The sequence below is a fragment of the Chlamydotis macqueenii genome, chromosome 1, assembly GCF_036417535.1.
Source record: "Chlamydotis macqueenii isolate bChlMac1 chromosome 1, bChlMac1.mat, whole genome shotgun sequence".
Taxonomy (NCBI): domain Eukaryota; kingdom Metazoa; phylum Chordata; class Aves; order Otidiformes; family Otididae; genus Chlamydotis; species Chlamydotis macqueenii.
This window is the reverse complement of record NC_141556.1, coordinates 58734228-58757484: the sequence shown is the minus strand read 5'-3', so window position 1 is coordinate 58757484 and position 23257 is coordinate 58734228. Positions and strand designations below refer to the sequence as shown.

At 51.8% G+C, this 23257-nt stretch overlaps 2 protein-coding genes across 2 annotated transcripts; both read left to right on the top strand.

The window, feature by feature from the left end:
- The first annotated feature begins 1406 nt into the window (after positions 1–1406).
- Positions 1407–7591, top strand: HMOX1 (heme oxygenase 1). Its single transcript, XM_086740136.1, has 5 exons — positions 1407–1570; positions 1896–2016; positions 4397–4888; positions 5499–5607; positions 6858–7591. Exons 1-5 carry the CDS (start codon positions 1422–1424, stop codon positions 6986–6988), a joined length of 1002 nt encoding a protein of 333 aa, XP_086596262.1. The 5' UTR covers positions 1407–1421; the 3' UTR covers positions 6989–7591.
- Positions 7592–10439: 2848 nt separating this feature from the next.
- Positions 10440–20603, top strand: MCM5 (minichromosome maintenance complex component 5). The gene is made up of 17 exons (XM_086740135.1): positions 10440–10482; positions 10703–10893; positions 11687–11813; positions 11926–12054; positions 12500–12672; positions 14249–14404; positions 14508–14674; positions 15276–15447; positions 15630–15741; positions 16506–16649; positions 16958–17023; positions 17970–18146; positions 18251–18363; positions 18624–18752; positions 19005–19147; positions 19730–19857; positions 20300–20603. The coding sequence occupies exons 2-17, from the start codon at positions 10727–10729 to the stop codon at positions 20399–20401; spliced, it is 2205 nt and encodes a 734-aa protein (XP_086596261.1). The 5' UTR covers positions 10440–10482; positions 10703–10726; the 3' UTR covers positions 20402–20603.
- Positions 20604–23257: the final 2654 nt, after the last annotated feature.

Genomic DNA, 23257 nt, shown 5'->3' with positions numbered 1-23257 from the left:
AGGACAGCGTTCTAACCTCTAGCACCAAAGCCAGCTGTGGCCAGGTGTGGGTGTAGTGACAGGGAGACATGCGAGGCGCGTGGCTTGGTTGGCAGCGTCCACCAGCAAAGCCCCAGAGTGGACTTGCTGGAGGGGACAGATGGATAGAAGATGCCAGACTTCTTCTCCCTCCTCCTCAGGTTCTGCCTCCCTACCACCCCCTGCACGACTGCAGCACGGGGCTTTCTCACCCCCACAGCAGCAAGGGAACAGTGGCTTTAAATGCCCCGCTCTTTGGGCTGAGCACAAAATGTGTGCTTTTCCAAAGTACAGCTGGCCACTGCATCATCCATCCTGGCTAGCCTTGCTCCCAGCACAGCTACAGTTGGAAAAGAAGGGCCCCCCTTCATCTCCTGGCTGCCTTATTGACCACTTCACCAGACACAACAGCAGAGCAGCCAGCTCCTGGCAGAAGCACCTTGTCCAACTCTCTTTCCTCAAATCAGAGAAATTATCTTCCTTTGAAAGCCTCTGCAGACTTCCTCAGTTTCCCCCAAGTCTTGCATGACATCTTTTCAGTCCACCAGCTACCCCACCCTTCTGGGTATCTAGGAGATGGAGTGCTATTCTCCTAAACTGCCCTGCACACAGCTGTGGTAACAGCAGGGGCCGGTTGCCACACAGTGGGTATTTTTTCCATGCACAAGGCAGCAGGGAAAGGATTTCACTGTGCATCAGCGCAGGCACACCTGTGCTGGCTCCGTGCAAAGAGATAGGGTTATTCCCCAGTGCACAGCACCATGCCAGGGCAGCTCTGGTGCTTGCAGACCACAGCTGGCACATGCATGTGCCACAGCAGCTGGATTACCCAGGGTGCCCAGGACATACCCCAGGGTCCCTGCTGTGCTCCCTGCTGTGAAGGGGGTATGCTCCTCACCTGTAGTGCTGAGCTCCACATCCTGTGGTCAGAAAGTCAGAGAGACTCCCTGAAGATGCCTACTGTCACGGGAAAGAAGACGTTTATACCTGGGGCAGATGAGGATGGGTGTTGTCTTAGCTCCCCAGGCTGGGTGCAGCTGGGATGTAGACTGGGGTGTAGGGAGAGGAGACTGCCCACCCTGCCCCAGGCATTAACCCTGTAAATCCACCCCTCCTTGTCCTACCCGGCTGCCCCCAGTGCAACGAGCATCTCTTGGACTCTGCCTGCCACGGACACTGCGCTGAAAGGGTTACAGAGCCAGGCACCCTTGAAGGAGAAGTTGCTGGGCATTCTCTTGTTTGTGCTTAGTTATCAAGATGCATCAGGTGACTTCCTTCTGGTCCCTCGGGGCTGCAGGGGAAGGCTACGCTGGGAAGAGAAGTTCAGTTGTGTTGCAAGAAGTTTGTCTTCACACTGAGGTCAGCGGTTTGGCTGCTCACGTGGCCTGGCAGTATAAAGCTGGATGCGGGAGCTGGGCTGCCCAGCTCAGAGGCTTCACTGTCCTGGGAGAAGGGAAGGAGGAAAGCACAAGCAAGAGAAAACAACAGGGAAGCAGAGGAGTGAAACAAAGTGGAGAAACATGGAAACTTACCAGACACACAGCTCCGAAAGGTGAGAGCGGGATGGAAACGAGAGGGAATTTTTGTGCCAGAAAAGTATTGTGTTTCTCCCCTTGCTGTTAGGCATGCTGTTCCTGTTTCTGCTCTGCAGGGAACGGCATGCTCCTGCTTTCACCTCTGGATGGAGTCTGTCAGTCTTCCCTGCTCGGGACAGCGTTTGGGATGCTGGCGCTCCCCTGTTCCCACTCGTGGCTCTCAAGAATGCTCTGCTCCTTTTCCTTCTGTCCCAGGCTTCCCCTTTTTTTCCTAGAGAGCTAAGATCCATTTTGCCAGAGGAGAGCGACAGCACTGACATCTGTTTTGCTGCTCTTCCCCAGCATGTCCAAGGACCTGTCAGAACTGTTGAAGGAAGCCACCAAGGAGGTGCACGAGCAGGCGGAGAACACGCCATTCATGAAGAATTTCCAGAAGGGGCAGGTGTCGCTCCACGAGTTTAAGGTACTTCGTAGCAGCATTCCTTTAGGGATGGGATTTCCTTGCCAGGAAACACACTGCTAGACAGGCTGCATGGGAACTAAAGCTGGGAGGAGGGGGACGGCACAAGGAAGGAGGTGCTTTGCATTACAGCTGTTTGGTGTCAGTATTTTCTGTGCAAAACATGCTTTTCATCAAACTCCAGCACCCTAGGATCTTACCAGCTCTTCTTGCAGAAGGCAGGGCAGGACCGTGCAGATCAGGATGGGCAGCCAAGCTGAAAGTGGATAAAAAGACAAGTTGAAGGGATTCATGTAATTGCTTTTTTCTGTCTTCACAAATGCCTGCATGTTAATTATTGGCAATGATAGTTAATGGAGATATGACTATGAGTGCCTGAAATGCCAAAAGGATGGAGAATACTAAGTTTACAAGACTTTAAGCAGCTACAGCTAGAAATAATGATGGAATAGTGAGAAAGTGAGGCTGTGGGATCATCTCTGGCACTGAACTTTGCAGTGTTTCAGTTGTCACTGGGGTTATACCAGAGCTGAGATCATGAACAATAACTCAAACACAGACTGAGTTTGAGCAAGAAGCATCTGCTACTAACAGGCAGGAGCCTGCTGCTTTTCTTAAGATAAAAGAGAAACATTTGCAGATATTAGTCTGCACCTAACCTGGCTAGATATGTGATGCCTGGGCTCTGAGCCATGTAACAAAGCCATGAGCAAAAACAAAGCACGCACCTGGGCCAGACATTCCTGAGAGGCTATAGGATGTGACGCATAGGCTTGCAAATAACAGCTAGTGATCCGACCTGTGGTTTAATTACTTTGTTGTTGAATTGTTCCTTGGCAAATAAATCCACAAAAGTAGGAAAAAGACTACTTATTTCTGACAGGTCGCATTCAGGATACTTAGTCAAGCATAAATTTAATCTCAGGTGCTCACTTCCTACTGTTAGAAATGCGGCATTGGTTAGGCAGCGAACAGGCTGGCAATAATGTATGAAGTCAGTCCTTCAAACATACAGCTCTGTTTCTTAGAAGATATTTACATGCTGTCAGGGGGAGTGAGATGTGACGTGGGTTTTAAAAAGTAATGATGGTTTTCAAAAGCCGCATTTCCCATTAAACCACTACCTGCCTCTGAAAACAACCAGTCAAGTTATATTTTCTTAATTTGTGAGGCAATGTTCCCATATTTTGGTTTTTGTGTTTTTTTTTTTTTTCTCAGTAAGCCAGATAACAGGTTATTGTTTAAAAACCTCTATTTTTGTTTGCTCTCCTGGCAAACCTATATACCTGCCCTGACACGTGACTCCCCAGAATCTGAACATTTGTTTCCACAACCAAGCCACTGCCTGTATGCTTATCAAAGTCCTATTTGCTGTCAGAGTGGGGAAAAGTTGAAACGTCAGCTCTTTTACTGGAGAACTGATTGCTTTGTGGGAAAGTAAACTGCTTTCTCTTCTGTCACCAGCGTAATCCCCCCCCACCACCACTCCAAACCTGACTCACCTGTACTGCAGTACCTTTGTGTTTTACCCTTTGCTGCTGATATGGATTCCAGTGTAAGGAAGGGGTGGTGTAGGTGTAAATATGTATACAGCCTCTGAAAACAGAATGCCCAGGGAAGGAAAAAACACAGCTAGATTGTCTTATGCCACGTGGAAACGCTGGCAGATAGAAGAAAGCATGGCGTAAGCTGGGGAAAACAACAGTGACAATGGTTTCAAAATAGAGGGGAGAACACATAGCCTCGTAGCGCTCCTTCACAAAGGCATCTTTCAGAGGCAGGCTGTGCTTCCAGCACCCTTTTATCTTATCTCCTTGAGGCAATGAAGGAGGCAACCCCACTTGCAAATCTGAATGAGGAGAGCAGTGGTGCTTCAGTTCCCAGGATGGAGGGATGCCAACAGGACAAATATGTTGAAAAATAAACAGAGTGTGTCATTGTCTCACAAGGCCCTACAAAGGGAAGCCACATCTTGAAGCATTCAGATTTGAACAATGCACCAGAAAATATACCTTTGGGAATACCCTCTCTATTGACCGAGGGAATGAGGAGAATAGACCAGGCATGATTTAACAGCACTCCAGTTTCCATTACATCAAGCTGCAAGACTTGAAGGTGAAGGCAGTGGTTTTTAAGGGCAAGTAAAACCAATATCTGCTGGAAAGGTCTTACCTGATGCTGCCTCAAGCAGAAGGGGAAGGGCTAAGTGGTGTCTCATTGCACCTTGCAACTCTGTTCTCCCCTTGGGAAACCTGCAACATCAAAAATGTGCGTGACTCACACTGGGTGTGCCCATGAGGAACTTTTTTGTTAGGATTTGTCCCCAAAATCTGAAGAAGACAGACAGATGCACCTGTAGCTCATCCTCTTCCTTCTCTTTCAGCTGGTTACGGCATCCTTGTACTTCATCTACTCTGCTCTGGAGGAAGAGATTGAACGTAACAAGGACAACCCAGTTTATGCCCCTGTGTATTTTCCGGCAGAGCTGCACCGGAAAGCTGCCCTGGAGGAAGACTTGAAGTACTTCTATGGCAGCAACTGGAGGGAAGAGATTCCATGTCCTGAGGCTACTGAGAAATACGTTCAGAGGCTCCACTATGTAGGCAAGAACCACCCAGAGCTCCTGGTGGCCCATGCCTACACTCGGTATTTGGGAGACCTGTCTGGGGGACAAGTGCTAAAGAAAATTGCCCAAAAGGCTCTCCAGCTGCCCAGCACTGGAGAAGGGCTGGCTTTCTTCACCTTTGATGGAGTCTCCAATGCCACCAAGTTCAAGCAGCTCTATCGCTCCCGCATGAATGCCCTTGAGATGGATCTTGCCACTAAGAAAAGAGTCCTGGAGGAGGCCAAGAAAGCATTCCTGCTAAATATACAGGTAAGTAACAATCAGCCAGCCTTGCCTGCCCACACCCTCTCTCAAGCCAGAAAACAGCTACAGAGGAAAGGCAAAGCTGGTATTTTCACTGGGGAGCTTATGGGAAGTTGTGTATTAGGGTAAGCTAGTCAGAATTGAACAGCTATATTTGTCCAGCGTGGAAGCCTAGCAAAAGGCTGGTCTTTGAAAGGCTCTACTCCCTCCTCTAGGGCTTGAATTCAGTCTCTTCCGTGTGCCATTGTTCAGATATTAATGAGGACTTATACTCAGAGTAGGGATCACCGTGTATCTGTCCTACCGCTCTAATAGAGCTCCACAGGTCCTCTGTGGATGCTGGCTAGATGCACAGGTACTTTGCTTTCCTTCCTGTCAGACGATGGGCATTAGCCTTCTCCTGAGCTGGAAGCTTCAGGGAGAACCTGTGAGGTGAACAAGGAGTTTGAAAGACATACTCTTTACCCCATAGGTAGATTACGTTCTATGCAAAAATGCTGGGAGACTTGGACTGAAGGCTTCCCCTAGTTTATAAACTGCCTGTGGCAGGGGCAAGGGGTCCAGTGAAAGAACAAGACAGGAGGCCACATAATGAACCAGTGTTCCTTCTTCTCAGGTTTTTGAGGCGCTGCAGGAGCTGGTGTCTAAGGGCCAGGAGAATGGTTACCCAGTGCAGCCGAAGGCAGAGCTTCGCACAAGGAACATTAACAAATCATACGAGCAAGGTAAGATACTTCTAAAAGCAGGGGCTTAACACTGTCCCTTGTGGTTTTGTTCTCCTCCCTTCCTACGTTCTTGTTTGTAAAAGCCACTGAGAAATGAACATGAGCTGCTTGCTTCATCTCTTCTCCAACCATCAGTAGGTAGTGCAAGGAGGGGCACTGGTGTGTGCAAAGCTTCTTCTAGACATGACAGAGCAAGTATGACACACATTTGGGCTCTCCAGAAATAGTGTAAATGAGAGCGCTTTACAAGGAGAGATTCCTCTCTCCTTCTCTTAGGTTTTAACAAGTGTAAAGTGCATTAGCTACACGAGTTTTTACCACAGGGAAAATCAGCCTTGAGTTTACAGAAGCACAGGCTGCAATTTCAGGCCCAGCAGCTCAGCTGTGGTGCTGTGATGCTGACAGAAGGTTCTTCAAAGAGACACAGCCCTATGTAACGGCCTGTTGTTTCAGACTAAATATTCCTCTGGTCATTTTCCTGCCTTCCAGAAGTGTTTACTGAAGACACTTCTTGAAAGTGTGCTGGGTTTACAGTCAGCATTGTTCTGGATGGTGAAATGTAACCAGCTGGGAAGTGGGGATGTACAGGCTGCCCATCAACTCTGCAAAACTGAAAATGCTCCATCTACTGGCATGCGCTGATCCCAAACTCAGCAAAGCCGGAGCAGCAGCTGCAAGCAGAGCAATCCCTTTTCACAGAGCCGGGCTTGTGACTGAGTTAGGAGCAGGCTCAGGTGTCTACAGAGGAGCGTGATTTCCCTGGTAACGTGTGGTTCAAATAAAAAGCCCATATGACCTACCCATTCTAAAAGTAAAAGGGAGATTTTTCAGTGCATACTGGATTGAACCACAGTTTTCCCAGGGCAAAGAATTAAAAGCAAACCTTGTCTTGTGCACCTCTAGACAATGAAGCTTAAAGCAACTTTTTTGGGAAACGCAGTAAAAATGATCTCTGAAACTTTCCCACTCCTTGTCCAATACGCTCGTAAAAGTAGGAGTTTCAGAAAAGTTTGGTGTTAGGTGAGGAATCTCATCCTGAAGTTGCACTGGGAAAATTAGTCTGGAGTGCTAAGGACTATCTGTTCACGGTCATTAGATGCCTTGCTGGGCTCTGGGATTCCTCCTTCTCCCCTTGAGAACTCCAGCAGGGTCTGCTCCAGCACTGGGGAGAACAAACGTGGCATACCGGCAGCTTCTTGCCTCAACTTGTTCTCATCCACTTTTTCTTCTCCCCCCCCCGCCTATTCCAGCATCTGGGAAAGAAAGTGAGAGGACAAACAGAAGACACACAGACATGATACCCACCACTTCCCTAGTGCGGTGGATCCTGGCGCTCAGCTTCCTAGCCATGACAGTAGCCGTGGGCTTATTTGCCATGTGAACTAGCAGGACCTTCATCTTCTCTTCAAGCCTTCCTTCACCCTGAACTAATCCACCTTCCCCAGTCCTTCTGAGAGAAATTCCCCCTGACTGGGTACTGTGATCATGGCTCTGCCACTAATATTAGGAGACTTTTCTCCCCAGAAATCAGAGTGCTCTAAGGGAGGGTCAGGCAAAGTCTCTCCCATGCTTGGTGTGAGCTCTTCTCAGACACTAACTTTATTGCCAGAAACTAAGGGTAGAAAAGGCTAAAAACAATGGCCAAGAATTGTCATTGCTTTACAGAGTGCCTGCAAAAATCCTACAGGATCAGAAACAGCTTTGACATCTGTCTCTCCTCAGAAATAAGAAGCTCCCCGGAGCTCTGTTTGCTCAGTTTTTTTTATACTGCTAGATAATACTGTGATCACTTTTTTTCTGTGGAGCCACACGGCTCCTGTGGGTTATAGACTGTTTTATATGACACTACTAGGTCTTTGTTAATTCTTTTTCCAATCATTCTTGTTTTTTAAAAAGCAGAAGACGGTTGTGGAAAATACGTTGCCATTCTCTTGTCTGGTTACATAATTTATACACATAATAAAATTCAATGTAAAGTTTTCAAGCCTGGTGTTTCCTATTATTAAAGCCTTACCCGGGGAGAAAGGAGGTATCTTTCTTCCTCCCAGTTTGATGTCTTTTGGAGCTGCTGCCTCACCAGAGCCAGACTCTGCTCCCACTCAGTGCTAACAACCTGTTACAAGCTGGGGCAGGTTTCTTCAGCTCCTACACGCTGGTCTCCATTTTAGAAATGGCATGAAATTCTGTGGGTATACAAATATCTTTAAGGGGTGGAAGCCGTACGTAACAGCTGGTTGCTATTCTATTAAAAGCAAAGGTGATAGGACTATCAGCTGGTCTAAACCAGGACAGATATCCCTGACTGCTTACCAGCTCAGGGCTCCATTACCAGACTGCCTTTATGAGAACTTCAGCATGAATCAGAAAAGCAAGCATGTTCTCACCACCCAGAAATGAAAGGCACACTTAGTTTTGATTCTACGAGGCAGCTAAATGGGAGATGCCAAGCATGCAACGGCACGCCCTCACCTAGGTAACAAACCAACCCAACCGACTCCCAGGGCTCGGCATACACACGGCATTGCTAGCGGCGCTCTGCACACGCGGTGCCGCTGGAGCTGCCCGTGCACACAGCTTCCTTCCCCAGCTTTGTGCTGAGGCAGATCTGGAGGTCTGGCTTTACGGCCAGCCACTGTCATGGCCATAGGCCAGATCTGCTTTGGAGAGTCTTCTAACACAGGAGTCACTGCAGGAGAGGCTGCAGCACAGCAGGTACCGACAAGGCCATTATCAGAGTTCTCTCTTTCTACCAGAAAGCCTCTGTGATCAACCTGTCTCCACGACGCTGCCTGTTCCGGCTGTGACCCTAATCCCACTGACACGCTTTCCTATCGATTGGCTTTAACGACCAGCACTGAGCCTGCTCAAAGAGCAAGAATCAGAAGGCAGGTCCTGCTGAGAAGAAGCAGTGGGAAAGAGGGGCTGTCATTATTCTCAGGCTTTTATCTACCCTATAACCCTTCCAAAATCCCCATTAATACTTCTCTATTTGGACACATTTGCAAACCTCTGGTAGCAAAAAATAGTTAATTCTTAAAAAAAGATAGTCAGATATTTGAAAAGCAGGGATAAGAGGTTTGATAGCTATTCAAGTACAAGAATTTATTCATTCAAATTTACATTAAGTTCTACTTATTCAGTTCCTCTAACCCATCCCAACTAAATCATTATGTTCCTTCAGCCATGATGAATAACTAAACATCCCATGCAATTAAGTGCCTGTGAGCTCAGAAATGCACTCTACCACAGTCAACCCCTCTCCACTGTCCAAAGAGATCATAACTGTGACCTCAAAATTAGGAAATCTGGATTCAGACTGACATCACTCCCTCCCTGCTCACAGCTGAAGAGGCATGGTGCTTGGAGCATCCCCCAGCCATTATGCTATCACACACTGAAGGACTCGAGACTGAGCGTAAAGAAGTCTTCAGAGGTGAAGACTAAAGCCTTGCTTTCTACTAGATCTATGATCTTTATTGTGCCCCTGTACTCAGCACTGGCGAGGCCGCATCTTGAGTACTGTGTGCAGTTTTGGGCCCCTCAGTACAAGAAGGACTTTGAGTTGCTGGAGCGCATCCAGAGAAGGGCAACAAAGGTGGTGAGGGGTCTGGAGCACAAGTCTTATGAGGAGCAGCTGAGGGAACTGGGACTGTTTAGTCTAGAGAAGAGGAGGCTGAGGGGAGACCTCATTGCTCTCTACAACTACCTGAAAGGAGGTTGTAGCGAGGCGGGTATTGGTCTCTTCTCCAAGTAACTAGTGATAGAACAAAAGGAAATGGCCTCAAATTGCAGCAGGGAAGGTTTAGGTTGGATATTAGGAAACACTTCTTCACTGAAAGAGTGGTCAGACACTGGAACAGGCTGTCCAAGGAAGTGGTTGAGTCACTATCCCTGGAGACGTTCAAAGAACATGTAGACGTGGCACTTCAGGACATGGTTTAGTAGGCATGGTGGTGCTGGGTTGATGGTTGGACCTGATGATCTTGGAGGTCTCTTCCAACCTTAAGATTCTATGATTCATTTTCCAGCCTCTGCTTCCTTACAACACACTAAGCATCCCAGCTCTGTTTGCACTTAGGATGCACACTACCACATTTTTGAAGAGCTAAAATGCTTATGCAATGACCCACCAGCTCCCCCCGCCCCCCACCTCAAAACCACTACTAGTCAGGAGAAAAGCATCCCAGAGAACACATATCCTGAGGCAGCAGCAGCCTGCTTGCTCTGCCATCCCAGTGGGGCCCCAGTCAGACTGGTCATCTGCCATCTCCCCCCAGTATGTCCCACCACATCCAATGGGTTCCTCCCCTACCCTGGGCCTGCTGCACCACAGCCAGCCAAGCCAGGCTACCCCTGCTCCACTCAGGCCCTGCCACCCCCACCAAGCCCTGCAGCAACAGACTCCAACTGCCCTCCAGGACCCTACAGCAGGAATTTATTTCATTCTCGCTAATTTAATTAACATCTCCACCTTTCCGCACCCTTCCCGCCGCCTAACTAACGGACCCCCCCCCCCCCCCGTCCCCCGCTCGCAATGGTTTCACCCGCTTCCCCCCGCCGCACACCGCCACGATGGTTCCGCCCGACCGCCATTTCGCCTCCTCCTGCCCTCCTCTCCGAGATTTCGCGCCAAACTGCGCCCGGCAAGCAGGGGGCGGAGCGCCCTGGCCAATCAGCGGCAGAGGCGATGCCGCGCGCTTCCTCTTGGGGCGGGGCAGGAGAGATGCCGGGGTCCAATCCGCCGTGGCGCGCTGCGGACGGGCCAATCGGCGTGCGCGGCGGCGGGAGCGGCGCGCCCCCCGGCTGCAGTTCGGTTTCCGCCGCGCGCCGCTTTTGTCGCGAAAAAGTTGGTGGCGGCTTCCCGCGGGCAGCGAGGTGCGGGAGGGGCGAGGAGGGCCCCTGTGGGGCACTGGGGGTGCGGGAGGAGGACAGGGGCAGTGCGTGGGGTGCAATGCAGCTGGCGGCGGCGGCGGCGGGGGGGGAGGGAGGAGGAGGAGGAGGGGCAGGATCCGGTGGGGCATTTTGTGGGGGGCGGGCAGGAGGTGAGGAGGTAGTTGGGGCTGACTGCGCACTCTTGTCCCCCCCTCCCCTCCAGCCCCCCAGGGGAGCATCAGTCGCCATGTCCGGTTTCGACGACCCCGGCATTTACTACAGCGACAGTTTTGGGGGCGATGCGTCGGTGGACGAGGGGCAGGTTCGGCGGTCGACGCTGCAGAAGCGGTTCAAGGAGTTCCTGCGGCAGTACCGGGTGGGCACGGACCGGACGGGCTTCACCTTCAAATACAGGTGCGGCTGCCGCCCCTCTTCTTCTCCTCTGGCCTCACCCGCACCTCTTTGCGTGCCCCATCTGCTCTTCGCCTCCCTCCCGCTGCGCGCACCCCGGGTCTGCAGCAGCACACGTCAGCTCTTCTCTTCCCACAGCCCACAAACATTGTTAGCGTGAGAAATGTTCTTGCTGCCGTTTAGCCCTATAGAATAACTTATTCCAAATCTTTAGGCAGCTGGCCCGTGGCAGAGGTACCAGTGGAGGGATCTGCACTGCCGAACGTGCACCTAGTTCTGAAATTCAAGGTCTGCCTTCCAGTTCTAGCGCTTTCTGGTCTCGAGTTTTGTCTGTGGCCTTTCAAGTCGTTGCGGCACGGTCTGTGTGTGCCTTTGGAGGCTGTGAAGGTCCCTTGGCCATCCCTTTGCCTACGCGGCTGGGGAGACAGCTGTGAGAGGTGATACTTCCTTTTTTTAAAGTCATGTTTTAGGTGTAATAGCTACGATCCTGCTTAGAATTTTTCTGATTTCCTATCTGGTTGTGTAACTTTAGTAAACAACTAGTGCTATACTTTACGTTGTCACTGTAAGATCTGGTGTCCCTGGTCTTATGTCACATTTCAAAGTGATTTTGGGGTGAAAGATTTGCCCAGATCCCCCTAGGCTTCTCTTGGCGCTCTTCTGATTTTCCCTTTTGGCTTTTCAAACCAATGACTCCCTGCAGAACCTGCCTTCTCTGCTCCCTGCTTGTCAGAAGGACACTGAGGGTGACTGGTGCTTTCTGCCCTGCAAACCTTTCCCACTTACTGCCTTCCAGGGATGAGCTGAAACGGCACTACAACCTGAGTCAGTACTGGGTGGAGGTGGAGATGGAAGACTTGGCCAGCTTTGATGAAGATCTCGCTGACTATCTGTACAAGCAACCAGCAGACCACCTGCAGCTGGTAAGGATGGAGGGAGTTGGTGACCCAACACGTTGACATTGTCACGTCATGAGAGCAGCCCTGACAATCTGCTGTAACATACCCATAACAGCCTAGTTCTTCCCTTTTGTAGTTGGAAGAAGCAGCAAAAGAAGTCGCAGATGAGGTCACCCGCCCTCGTCCTTCAGGAGAGGAAACGCTCCAAGACATCCAGGTCATGCTGAGGTCAGATGCCAATGCAGCCAACATCCGCAGCCTGAAGGTGAGATGAATCTGCTGCTGCACTGAGCAGCGAGTGACAGGACTTGCTCCTGTGTGGGTGTGATTGCAGGGAAGCTTTTGGTACTTGATCATGTAGTTCAATACATGGGCTGTACGCTAATTTACAAGCAGTGATGCTCTGCAACTTAAATCTGTCTGCAAAGGGCTGTTATTACTGATTGCTACTGTTAGTGACGTTCTGCACAGTGCTTTGTCCTTTTCTCTTTTGTTTTGAAATCAGCATGACTTAAGTCATGCAAGCTTCCCCTACTATAGAGCAAGAGAATGACAGTGTCAAGAAGCACAGGCTTTTTTGTTCTGGTACCTTAGTCCCATGAATGTGGGAAGTGTTGCTAAGAAAGAACTGTATTTCTTTATTCTCTTGAGCTTCCCATCCATCCTTCAGTGATGGCTTTCTCACCTTCCCTTCACCTTTTCCCTTTCAGTCCGACCAGATGTCCCACCTTGTGAAAATCCCTGGGATCGTAATTGCAGCAACCCCTGTGAGAGCCAAAGCCACCAGAATAGCCATCCAGTGCCGCAGCTGCCGCAACATCATCAGCAACATTGCGGTGCGCCCAGGCCTGGAGGGTTACGCTCTCCCGAGGAAATGCAACACGTAAGGACTGACGTGGAGATGCATGCAGCAGGCTGGTGGGGGGGAAAAAAGAGCTGCATCCCCTCCACACTGTGTAGAGTCAGCTCCCTGTCACACAAGGCAGAATCATCTGTGCTGCTCTCTGCCCCTTCCCTTCATAGAATCATAGAATGGTTAGGGCTGGAAGGGCCCTTCAAAGGCCACCTAGTCCAACATCCCTGCAAGGAGCAGGGACATCCCCGACTAGATCAGGTTGCTCAGAGCCTCATCCAACCTGGCCTTGAAAGTTTCCGGGGATGGGGCTTCCACCACCTCTCTGGGCAACCTGGGACAGTGTTCTACAACCCTCATTGTAAAAAATTTTTTCCTAATATCTAATCTAAATCTACCTCCCTCTATTTTAAAACAATTACCCCTAGTCCTGTCGCAACAGGCCCTGCTGAACAGTCTCTCCCCTTGTGCCTACGTGCACTCGTGGCCAGCAGGTTTTAGCTCCATCTGTCTGCTGTCACGCTGGTCCTGATGCTACATGACCAGTGCTGCCTGCAGGGTAGAGCAGCTGCGTCCAGGAGCATCTGCAGGACATTTTGCCTGTGGTACCTAAAAGTTCATTCCTGCCTCCAGCTTCCCACAATGGTGTGTTAAGCTCCTGTCCTAACTTCCTATTAAGTTCTTACCTTTTTCAGGCAAACTTCTTGCTTCCACATTCCCTGTTCCCAGGGGGCTGTTTTGTGTTACATTCTGCAGGGACGCTTTGCTACTAACCTTCAAATCCTGCTTTACAACGCAATCTTACAATGCCCACGCAAACTGTGAGCATTAGGCTGCTGCTCTGGCAGCCCTCGCGCCGATCGATCCTAGTGGGTTGTGTCTTCGAGCTCGTGCCTGCCAGTATGTGTTTTCTGTGCTTTGTCTCTAATGCAGCTTGAGAGGCCCTTGGAATAGGGGTTGTTCTTGCGTGTGGTCTGTCCAGTGCCTCGCTCCTGATCCTTTACTGCACGAGTGTATCTGCACGCTCCTGTTACCCTCCCCGAAAGCCCTGTCCCTGCCTGCGTGGAGTCAGGCGTTGGTAGCAATGTACTGAGACAGCAGCGGGACGTGAAGGTGCTCCTTGTCTCGCAGAGCTTGTAGTCTAGCAAGGCAGATGCGTCTCAAGAGACTGGGAGGTTGATGGCAGCCTTGTCGCATCGCTAATTGCTTTCTCTCCAGAAACCACTTAACATTTGCTTCGTTCGCAAGGTTATAAAGAAAAATGCCCTGCCCTGCTGTCTATACTGTTGCCTTCTGTGTAATTAATGAATTACTTTCCTCCCCGCTTTTAGCTGGCGGGGGAGAGGGGGGAGGCAGGGAGAGCATTCAAGCAAGTGTCACCTGGTCTTTGGCTGTTCTCATGCCTGCTGTTGGCAGCTGCTGAAGACAAGACCAAGGGCTTGATGAGCATTTGGTTCAGGCCTGTGTGACTGCCCTTCGTGCCTGCCGGGCATGGCTTGGAGGGGCGGCTGCTCTGGGCTCTGTCACTGCTGTCACCTCTACAGGGGGGCTCCTGGGGGTGTCCCATGAGTGCTGGCAGCCTTCCCTGATTGATCTTTCTGCACAGAGAACAAGCCGGCCGCCCAAAGTGCCCGCTGGACCCCTATTTCATCATGCCGGATAAGTGCAAGTGTGTGGACTTCCAGGTCCTGAAGCTGCAGGAGTCCCCGGATGCTGTGCCACACGGGGAGATGCCCCGGCACTTGCAGCTGTACTGCGACAGGTACCAACGCGGTGTCCCCCCATGACCCCGCTGGGCTAGCCGGTGTTGCTGGTGCCGTCCTTTTTCCTGCTACCATCCTCTGCTTTCCGCTTCCCGTTCTTAGGTACCTGTGTGACAAAGTTGTCCCAGGGAACAGAGTCACTATCATGGGCATCTACTCCATCAAGAAGTCTGCCCAGAGCAAGAACAGAAGCCGTGACAACGTGGGTGTGGGCATACGAAGCGCTTACATCCGTGTGGTGGGCATCCAGGTGGACATGGAGGGCTCAGGTGAGGGCTGATTTTGGTCCCTGTCTGGTGTGTGTCAATACCCTGGTCTTGGGAGAACCTCCTCCCTGAACAAGGCTGTTTCTCAGCAAGGACTCTGAAACCACAGCCTGGGTCCTTCTCTGCTGCTTATGTAGCAGAAGGTTCAAGCCAGTCCCGGGGTCTGGCTTGCCTTCGATGCTCTATACTCAGGTGTCCTGTATGAGTTTTTCTCAGTGATATTAAATGAGGAGGCTTCAGCCTGAGTCCTCCAGGGTGTTTAAGTGCTTTTGTCTTATTAATCTTAGTGGGAATCTGCTAATCCATCCCTGAGGATCTGGGCTGAAGTCAATGGTTAAAATTGAGCTATGTATTCAAAATGTGGTCCTGTCTGTAATTCTCCCTCTGGTTCCTACAGAGCTGCTCTGCCCAAGATCCTTGCTTTTTTTCCTACCAGCTTTGCTGAGATAGCAAACGCCTGCCTTCTCCACCTTTTCATGTGGTGGCACTTGGCGTGATCTTCAAGAAGGGATTTTGGTGGTAGTGGGTGCGGGGGACAGTAGTGTAATTTACTGTGACACACCTGTTTGTTCACCATTGCTTCATTCTCCTCTTCCCTGTACAGGACACAGCTTTGCTGGCTCAGTGACCCCTCAAGAAGAGGAGGAACTTCGGCGCCTCGCTGCCATGCCCAACATCTATGAGACCATCGCCAAGAGCATCGCACCCTCCATCTACGGCAGTACAGACATCAAGAAGGCCATTGCCTGCCTCTTATTTGGAGGCTCTCGCAAGAGGTGGGGAAAAGCCAGCCTGATGGAGAGAGGGTGATGGCAACGTTGTCATTCACAGCAGAAAGCCCTTTTACTGTCTTCTGGTGGTGCTACAAACCACCTGCCACTTGTCAGCAGTGCTTTGTTATCAAAATGAGGGCTCACCATCACTCCTCCCTCTCTTTTTCCCCATCCTGTTGCTGCAGGCTCCCAGATGGACTGACTCGCAGAGGAGACATCAACTTACTGATGCTGGGTGACCCTGGCACGGCTAAATCCCAGCTGCTGAAGTTCGTTGAGAAGTGTTCACCCATTGGGGTAGGTGGTTTGAGGTGCCCGCTTATAGTACGGCTCGTTTCTTCCTTCTGCTCCTTGCATAGCACCGAAAACCAGACTCTGGTTGCTGCTGATACATACCTGCCCGTGCATCCATGGCTGGACAGGCTGGTGGAGGTGCAAACTGCCATTTGTGGTGCTAGCCTGGAAGAGATGGGATGCGGGATGGAGGACACAGGAGGGAAGGGGAAGCAAGTAATGGCTTTCATTGTGATATGAGCTCGGCTATTTGCAGACATCCAAAGACGTGACTGGTGCTGTCGTTTGTCATTGAGACTTGATCAGTGGAAAGGCTGGCTGATCAGGACAAATGAAGTTGACCTCATCTCGGGCATGCACCTCCAGGCTGAGCCCAGGCATGAAATTATATTTTCACCTGTGTTTTCTTGTAGTCTCCATTAAACTCAGCCTCTGACTGCGTTGTTCCCTCGAGGGGAAAACAAAGCTAATACGGCAGCCCACCAAACAATGAATCACTGCCTGTTCTGAACTTAATACCTGTATTTGTGTGTCTGCATGCCCTCTGGTGCGTCACTGCTGCTTAGTCCGAGGCCTGGGACTACACAATAGTCTTGCTCTGTACCCAGCAGGTCTGCTTTTGGGTTTTCCTAGAGGACTTTGCGTTTCCTCCAGCAGCTCTGGACTTTTTGGTTCTGGGGGTGCTTTGTCTTCCAGCTCGAGCAATGGGCTCCTGGGTCGCACAGCAGCTGACATGTTGTCCCCTTCCTTGTCCCACATGCCACTAGGTATACACCTCAGGGAAAGGCAGCAGTGCTGCTGGCTTGACGGCCTCGGTGATCCGCGACCCTTCCTCCAGGAGTTTCTTCATGGAGGGAGGAGCCATGGTGCTGGCAGACGGGGGAGTGGTGTGCATCGATGAGTTCGACAAGGTACCCATGGGGGGCTGCCCACGTGGGCGTGGGGAGAGAGCCCTGGGGCTGCGAGCTGCTCCCAGAAGAGCCCAGAGCTGAAGGAGAAAGGGTGACTCTTTGAGGCTGACTCACTTTCTTTTGGGGGAGGTCAGGGGATGGGGTTGCAGGGAAACACTGGTTACACCCTGCATTCTTGAGCCAGGGTCCTCTCAGAGCTCTGCCTTGGGGATCAGCATTGGTGGGTGTGTAGCTGAGGTCCAGGAGAGGTGGCTGCTGATGACTTTTTTTTTTCTCCCTGCCTCACTTCTCCCACCTCGGATGCGAAGATGCGGGAGGATGACCGCGTGGCCATCCACGAGGCGATGGAGCAGCAGACCATCTCCATTGCGAAGGTGAGCTGTGGGCACGCATTGCCCTGGGACAGGAGCCTGACTTGCCACTGGGTTTCCCTGAGAACCCAGCAACCAGTGGTCACGCATCCTTCGCCAGAATTGCCCATTTTAGAGTGGCTTGTCCAGGCAGTGGTTTTAATTGTTACAGGTTTCTCTGATCTGAGACCAATTGGCCTTGCCTGTAGGCTCTGGGTTGTCTTCTCTCAGGCAGCCTGAACTTCAGCAGGACTGAGACCTAAGCTTGCTCTGCTCTGCTTGTCCTCTGCTCCTCTCAATTTAGTAGTTCTGCTGATGTCCCTGTGTCACAGCCTGATGTCACTTCTTTTTCTTCTTTCCCACTGCTCTACATCCACTCAGAAGATCTACAAACACTGACTGACATCATGGTGCCAGGTCTTTTCTGAAATCAGAGTTTCTCTTCATTTCCACTGCTCAGTCTTTATTTGTAGCACCTCTGCTCCTTCCTGGTTTCTCTGGCTCACCCTTTAGCTGTTCAGTCCCTGGTAACAGAGCAGCCACCACGACTTTTTCTTGCTGGTTACTCTTGCCTTACCACCTGCAAACCCATGCTTTGTCACCAGGGCTGACCAGGGGGACTCAGCCCTGGCAGTCCAGTTTCTTTCTCGGATGGCAAACTTGGTGATAGTCTTGGTCTAGTGTGTCCTTGCCCTTGACATGAGGCTTTAAATGAAGTTACTCAGTGCTGGAGTCTCAGCTGACGCCAGTCTTCCTCCAGAAGGACACGCAGGTCCAGCCCCAGACAGCTCCTGTGCTGACCCCTCTCCAGTGTGAAACCATTACAGAGCAATTGGGTGCTACTTAGGGGTTTTATTTAAATGCAAGTGCTTGAGAGTGTGTCCTTGCAGACAGTTTTGGATCTCTTACTGCAAGTTCTGTGGCATGGATTTGGTCTTGACTGCATCCATTTCTCATTTTCGCCCCACAGGCAGGAATCACGACCACACTCAACTCCCGCTGCTCAGTACTGGCAGCTGCCAACTCCGTCTTTGGGCGCTGGGACGAGACCAAAGGCGAGGAGAATATTGATTTTATGCCCACCATCCTGTCCCGATTCGACATGATCTTCATTGTCAAGGATGAGCACAATGAGGAGCGGGACATGGTGGGTTGGGGCATGTCAGTGCAGCTGGGACTCATAGTGCCTTGTTTTTTGGGAGGGAGAAGCGGTGGAGTTTCCAGCTGCTTGACTGCCCTCTGCTCTCCTAGACGCTGGCCAGGCACGTGATGTCTTTACATGTGAGCGCCTTGACACAGACCGAGGCCGTGGAGGGCGAGATTGAGCTGAACAAGCTGAAGAAGTTCATCTCCTTCTGTCGGAGGTGAGTGAGAGGCATGACTTTTTGGCAGCGCCTGGGCTGCACGGTGGGAGGTGGTGGTGAGAAGCAAACTGTGCAGCCAGTATTTCTAAGTGCTCTACATGGGTGACCTTTTTCAAACTCATGCCTTGAAAAAAGGGAAGTGAGAGCAGCTCACAATGGTGCCGCAGCGTGGCCCAAGAAAGTGAGGGGTGCCCAGGGACCCCCCTGCCCAGGGGACCCTCAGCAGCAGTGCTGCCTCCAGCTCCTGTCTTTACTTGCAGGAAGTGTGGCCCGCGGCTGTCAGCGGCTGCAGCGGAGAAGCTGAAGAACCGCTACATCCTGATGCGCAGTGGCACTCGCCAGCACGAACAGGAGAGTGACCGCCGCTCCAGCATCCCCATCACCGTCCGGTGAGCGCCATGGGGCCCTTGCAGCACTACCCTCCTCACCCCACCAAAACCCTCAAAGTTGGGGTTGCATCTTTGGATGTCACCTGCAGTAGCTTAGGACAGGAGTTAGTGGGGTGATGTGGTTTGGGGGAGCCCTCTGTGAACAGGGTGGTGCTGGAGGTGCGTGAGGAGGTGCCTGGAGTGGGGTGGGTGGAAAGGAGAAGACTCCTTGGAACTACAGTAGAAAGCAGGGGGCGTCTCTGTCGGTCGCAGGCAGCTGGAGGCCATTGTGCGCATTGCCGAGTCACTGGCAAAGATGAAGCTTCAGCCCTTTGCCACCGAGGCAGATGTCGAGGAGGCTTTGCGGCTCTTCCAGGTGTCCACACTTGATGCAGCCATGTCGGGCAACCTGTCAGGTGAGTGGGAGACACTGTGCTGTGGGCCGGGAGACCTGGGTGCTCCAGGCAAGGAAAGCTGAGCTCCTCTCCTGGGAGCAGGCTGGCACGGGCATGGGACACTGCCAAGCACCCCTCAAGGAGGTGTTGGACCTGCTTTCTGAGCAAGGGCAAAGCAATGCCCATGGCAGCAAGGGACTGTGATGGCTGTGGCTGACAGGGAGTGCAATGACAAATGACACCGAGGGTCTCCACCCGTGCTGGGCAAGGGAGGGATGGTCTGGCCCTTTGGGGCCCAAAGGGCAGCGTACAGCACTGGCGGTGGTTCCCCAATGTGTTTATCCTCTAACCTCTTCCCTATGCGGGTGGAGACAATTTTTCTTTGGAAGGCAGTGCAGCATGAAGGGTTTCGAGGAAGCTTCAGCAGTCAGGTCCACATACAGCTGTGTCTTTGAAACTCCACAAACTTTGATGGTGGATTTGCTTGTGGGTTCCCTAAAGTCTGAGACATGCAGATGTGGTGGAAGACATGGGAGACAGGTGCTCTGACTTTGAGGGTGACATCTGGGTGGCACAGAGAGCTCACACACGCTCTCCCTCCAGGGGCAGAAGGCTTCACGACACAGGAGGACCAAGAGATGCTGTCCCGGATTGAGAAGCAGCTCAAGCGCCGCTTTGCCATCGGCTCTCAGGTGTCAGAGCACAGTATCATCCAGGACTTTGTGCGACAGGTGGGTCAAGGACGCTGTGGAGGATTGGACTATGAAACAAGGCGCCCCAGGCTGCTGTTTGGGGGGTGAAACCCATTTCTGATGAGGTGGCTGGAGAGCCTTTTGGTCATATTTGCTTTTGAAGTTGTTTGTAGGGAGTGGTGTGATTGTAGAGTTGAAGAGGAGTAAGGTGAGAACTCACTTTTCTGCAGAAGCACTGGGGTTTGGGGCTGTTTGAATAGTTTGGGGTCCTGTTCTTGAAACCAGAACCATTTGATTTGTGATACTGGCTGCAATCAGACCTGAAATAGTGAAACAAGAAAGGAGTGTCAGCCCCTGGTGCTGCTGAGCTCCCTCCCTCCATGGAGGCACAGCCCGGCTTTAGTGGTGGTTGCAAGTTCCCATGTGGCTTCAGTGAGCTTTTCCCTGATGGCTCATCTCCCCCTGTTCTCTCTTTTTCCAGAAATATCCAGAACATGCCATCTACAAGGTGCTGCAGCTGATGATGCGGCGGGGGGAGATCCAGCACCGCATGCAACGCAAAGTCCTGTACCGCATCAAGTGACACCCCTGTCCCACGCGTGTGAGGGAGCTGCTGCTGCCGGACACCTGCGTACGTGCAGGCAGCATTGGGGCCTGCTCCTGGAAGAAGCTTTTTCCTGGGGGCCTGGACAGCCCGGGGCCTCCCTCTGTCCCTGTGTCACTTCAATATTTCTTTGAACTCCAAAAGCTTTTAGTTTGTATTGAAATAAAAACTGATATTGGTAGCCCAGGGTCTTTGGCTGCCTGGAGGGACAGAGGGGATGTATCATCTTCCCCTGTTGGAGATGGTGCAGGATTTTGGTTGGAAAGGCATCCCTCCTGCTTGCCCTGTCTTTACCCAGTGCCCACCTTGGGGACTTGCCTTGAGGCAGCGCCAGCAGCCCTGAAGGCAGAAACTAATTCCTTGCTCAGGGTTTGATCTGTCTATTAAGACATAAATCCTGTTGGCACAGGCTGCTGTGTCGCGCTCAGCTGTGCAGGAGGCACCTTACCCAGTCACTGCGTGCAGGCTGCTGCCCTCTTCCCCCTCTGCCAGCGGCTGCGAAGGAAATGGCCTGTTGTTCCCTGCTTTGAGCTGCTCTCTGCTTGTCCCTCCTTCCTTTCTCCAAGGGCTGCAGCAAAGGCTTTACCCTGCAGTGGTAAGGGCTGTACGAAAACCTTGCTGGAGACATGGGCAGAGCCCCCTTGCTTGCCTCAGTGAGGATGCCGATGCGGGGTGCCCAAGAGCTCTGTGCCCTCCTTCAAGTAGCCTCTGCCACCTCCTTCATGTGCCAACGGCTGTGGGGGGGGTTGTCCTGCTTGCCAGGAGTCTTGTGGGTGCACTTGTGCAGCTACTTGCCCTTCTGTGTTTGCAGAAGACCTTGCACTTGTCAAACTGCAGGTTTTTGGCGTTTCTGGTGAAGTAGTATTGATTCTCATGAGTGTCTGCCTGAAGATGTAAGGTGTGGGTAGGTCACTGCCCTCCAGCTCGGATGCGGGAGACTTGCCCTCTGAGGATGGCACAGGTTTGGGCATCGGTGCTGGAGAAGCTGCTGTTGTGTCTGTGGGTGTCCCTCAAGCTGAAAAACGCCCCAGGAGAGGCTTCATTAGCAAAAGCCAGCAGAGGGTACCAGAGCCTTGAGGATGCTGGGCTGCCGTGCTACAGGCTGCGCTTCCTCCTCTGAGAGCGGAAACCGAAGCATCCCTTGGGGCTGGGGGGGTGGGATGCAGGGTGCACCTAGCCTGTCACAGCTGTCACACAAGGGCTGGGCTTCCCTGCAACCATGGGGAGCTCAACAGTATCCATGTTTGCTTCTCTCTGGGTGTCTCGAGAGGCGTACAGTGCTCTCCTGACGTGGCTGGAGATGGTTTATGGGATCAGGAGTCTGTCTGGAGGGGCCGGGGTGGCAATGGCCCTGGTGAGACTGGCCGCACGTTGGAGAAACAGCCTCCTGCTCTTTGTTCTTTGATTTTTCTGATGGGTCCCCCTTTTGTGGAGGGCTGGAGGGGAGAGGAGGCTGGCCCAAAGGCTCCCAATAGCATAGGCAGGGATAGGTCTCCAGAAAGCTTGCCCCAGTGATTTTATTGCCCTGTATTTTCACAGGTGCCAAGCACCTCGTAACGCTGCTTGGAGCAAGCAATGCTGGGGCAAAAGCAGGCACCCTTCTTTTCCCGTTAAAAAAAGAGACACTCTCTCCCCACAGTGCTCCCTGGTTGGGGAGGCGGGGCTGGAATAAGAGAGGGATGCAGCTGTGGAGAGGATCAGCTCCATGGAGGAGTAATAAGTGAACATGGGAATAATGGCCAGATCCTCACCTGGATACTGAAGTTCCCGAAACGGCCAGTGTCTGAAAGCATCGTGCCCCGCCTTACAAGCTCCTGCACCCCAATCCTACTGCAGCCTCAGGAGGTGGCCCATGAGAGCAGGGTCAACGCGATCCTGAAGCAGCAGCGTGGTGTCGTGGCTGTTTCCCTGCCACAAGCCATAGCCCGCGCACCGCTATCAGAGATGCTGGCACTATCTATGGTCCTTCTTCCAGAGTTGCAGCGAGAGCAAAGCAAACAGGAAGGCAAGTACGGGAGCGGTACCCACAGCCTACCGTTAATGCTGCCGTGGGAGGAGGCTGTGAGCCGCCGTTCCCAGGCTTGGAAAGAGCACCCAGCAATGGGGAGGGATGGGGTGGGGAGAGAGTGTCCTGGGAAGGGGACTGGAGAGGGGAACGCAGTGCAAAGGGCTCTGTTTCGATGACCTTTCTTGTTTTCCTGCTTCCTTCCTTCCTTCCCTCCACCTGCAGACCACTCCAGTCTTTCCCCGTGGTGTTTGCTCTGGGCTGGAGCAGTAGCACAGGGCTGGATTTCAGCTGCCAGTGGTGGTCTTGTGGTGCTCACGGGTTTTAAAAGAGCCAACATCTCAAGGAACATCAAGCTATGTTGGGTGTCGACAGGTGTGGAGGTTGGAAATTCTTTTTGTCTTTTTTTTGTTGTTTTCATGACACGATAGGGAGCAGAGGTATACTTCTGTGACGGGGATCAGAATGATTGATCTCTTCGTGATATGAAATGTGTTGATTATATGGTACGAGGTTATGTAAGTGTACGTACGGCTTGAAACAGCATTGTAATGTATGCAGCTCTATCACAAGAGATGGGATGTGCGCAACTGGCATTATCTTGGAACTCAAAATCATTGATTAGTAATGGCTTGTTTAGATCATCGCACTGCAGATGGAAATGTTGGGAGGAAAAGCAGTTCTCAGCGGGGTGGAGTGGTAGTACTTGGTGGTATCTACTTGATAAGGGATTGGTGGTCCTTCTGGGGAAGATGACCAGATTTTTCCTCAAATGATAGCTACTTGAAAAAGGAGTGGTCATCCTCCTGGAGCAGGTGACCTTCTTGGTC

Excerpts from the sequence above, each read along its gene's own strand:
- HMOX1 (XM_086740136.1), top strand. The coding sequence starts at position 1,422 with ATGCGGGAGCTGGGCTGCCCAGCTCAGAGGCTTCACTGTCCTGGGAGA. Across the intron at positions 2,017-4,396 it reads TGTCGCTCCACGAGTTTAAG|CTGGTTACGGCATCCTTGTA; the intron begins GTACTTCGTAGC and ends CTTCTCTTTCAG. Across the intron at positions 4,889-5,498 it reads CATTCCTGCTAAATATACAG|GTTTTTGAGGCGCTGCAGGA; the intron begins GTAAGTAACAAT and ends CCTTCTTCTCAG.
- MCM5 (XM_086740135.1), top strand. The coding sequence starts at position 10,727 with ATGTCCGGTTTCGACGACCCCGGCATTTACTACAGCGACAGTTTTGGG. Across the intron at positions 10,894-11,686 it reads GGCTTCACCTTCAAATACAG|GGATGAGCTGAAACGGCACT; the intron begins GTGCGGCTGCCG and ends ACTGCCTTCCAG. Across the intron at positions 18,147-18,250 it reads ACAATGAGGAGCGGGACATG|ACGCTGGCCAGGCACGTGAT; the intron begins GTGGGTTGGGGC and ends CTGCTCTCCTAG.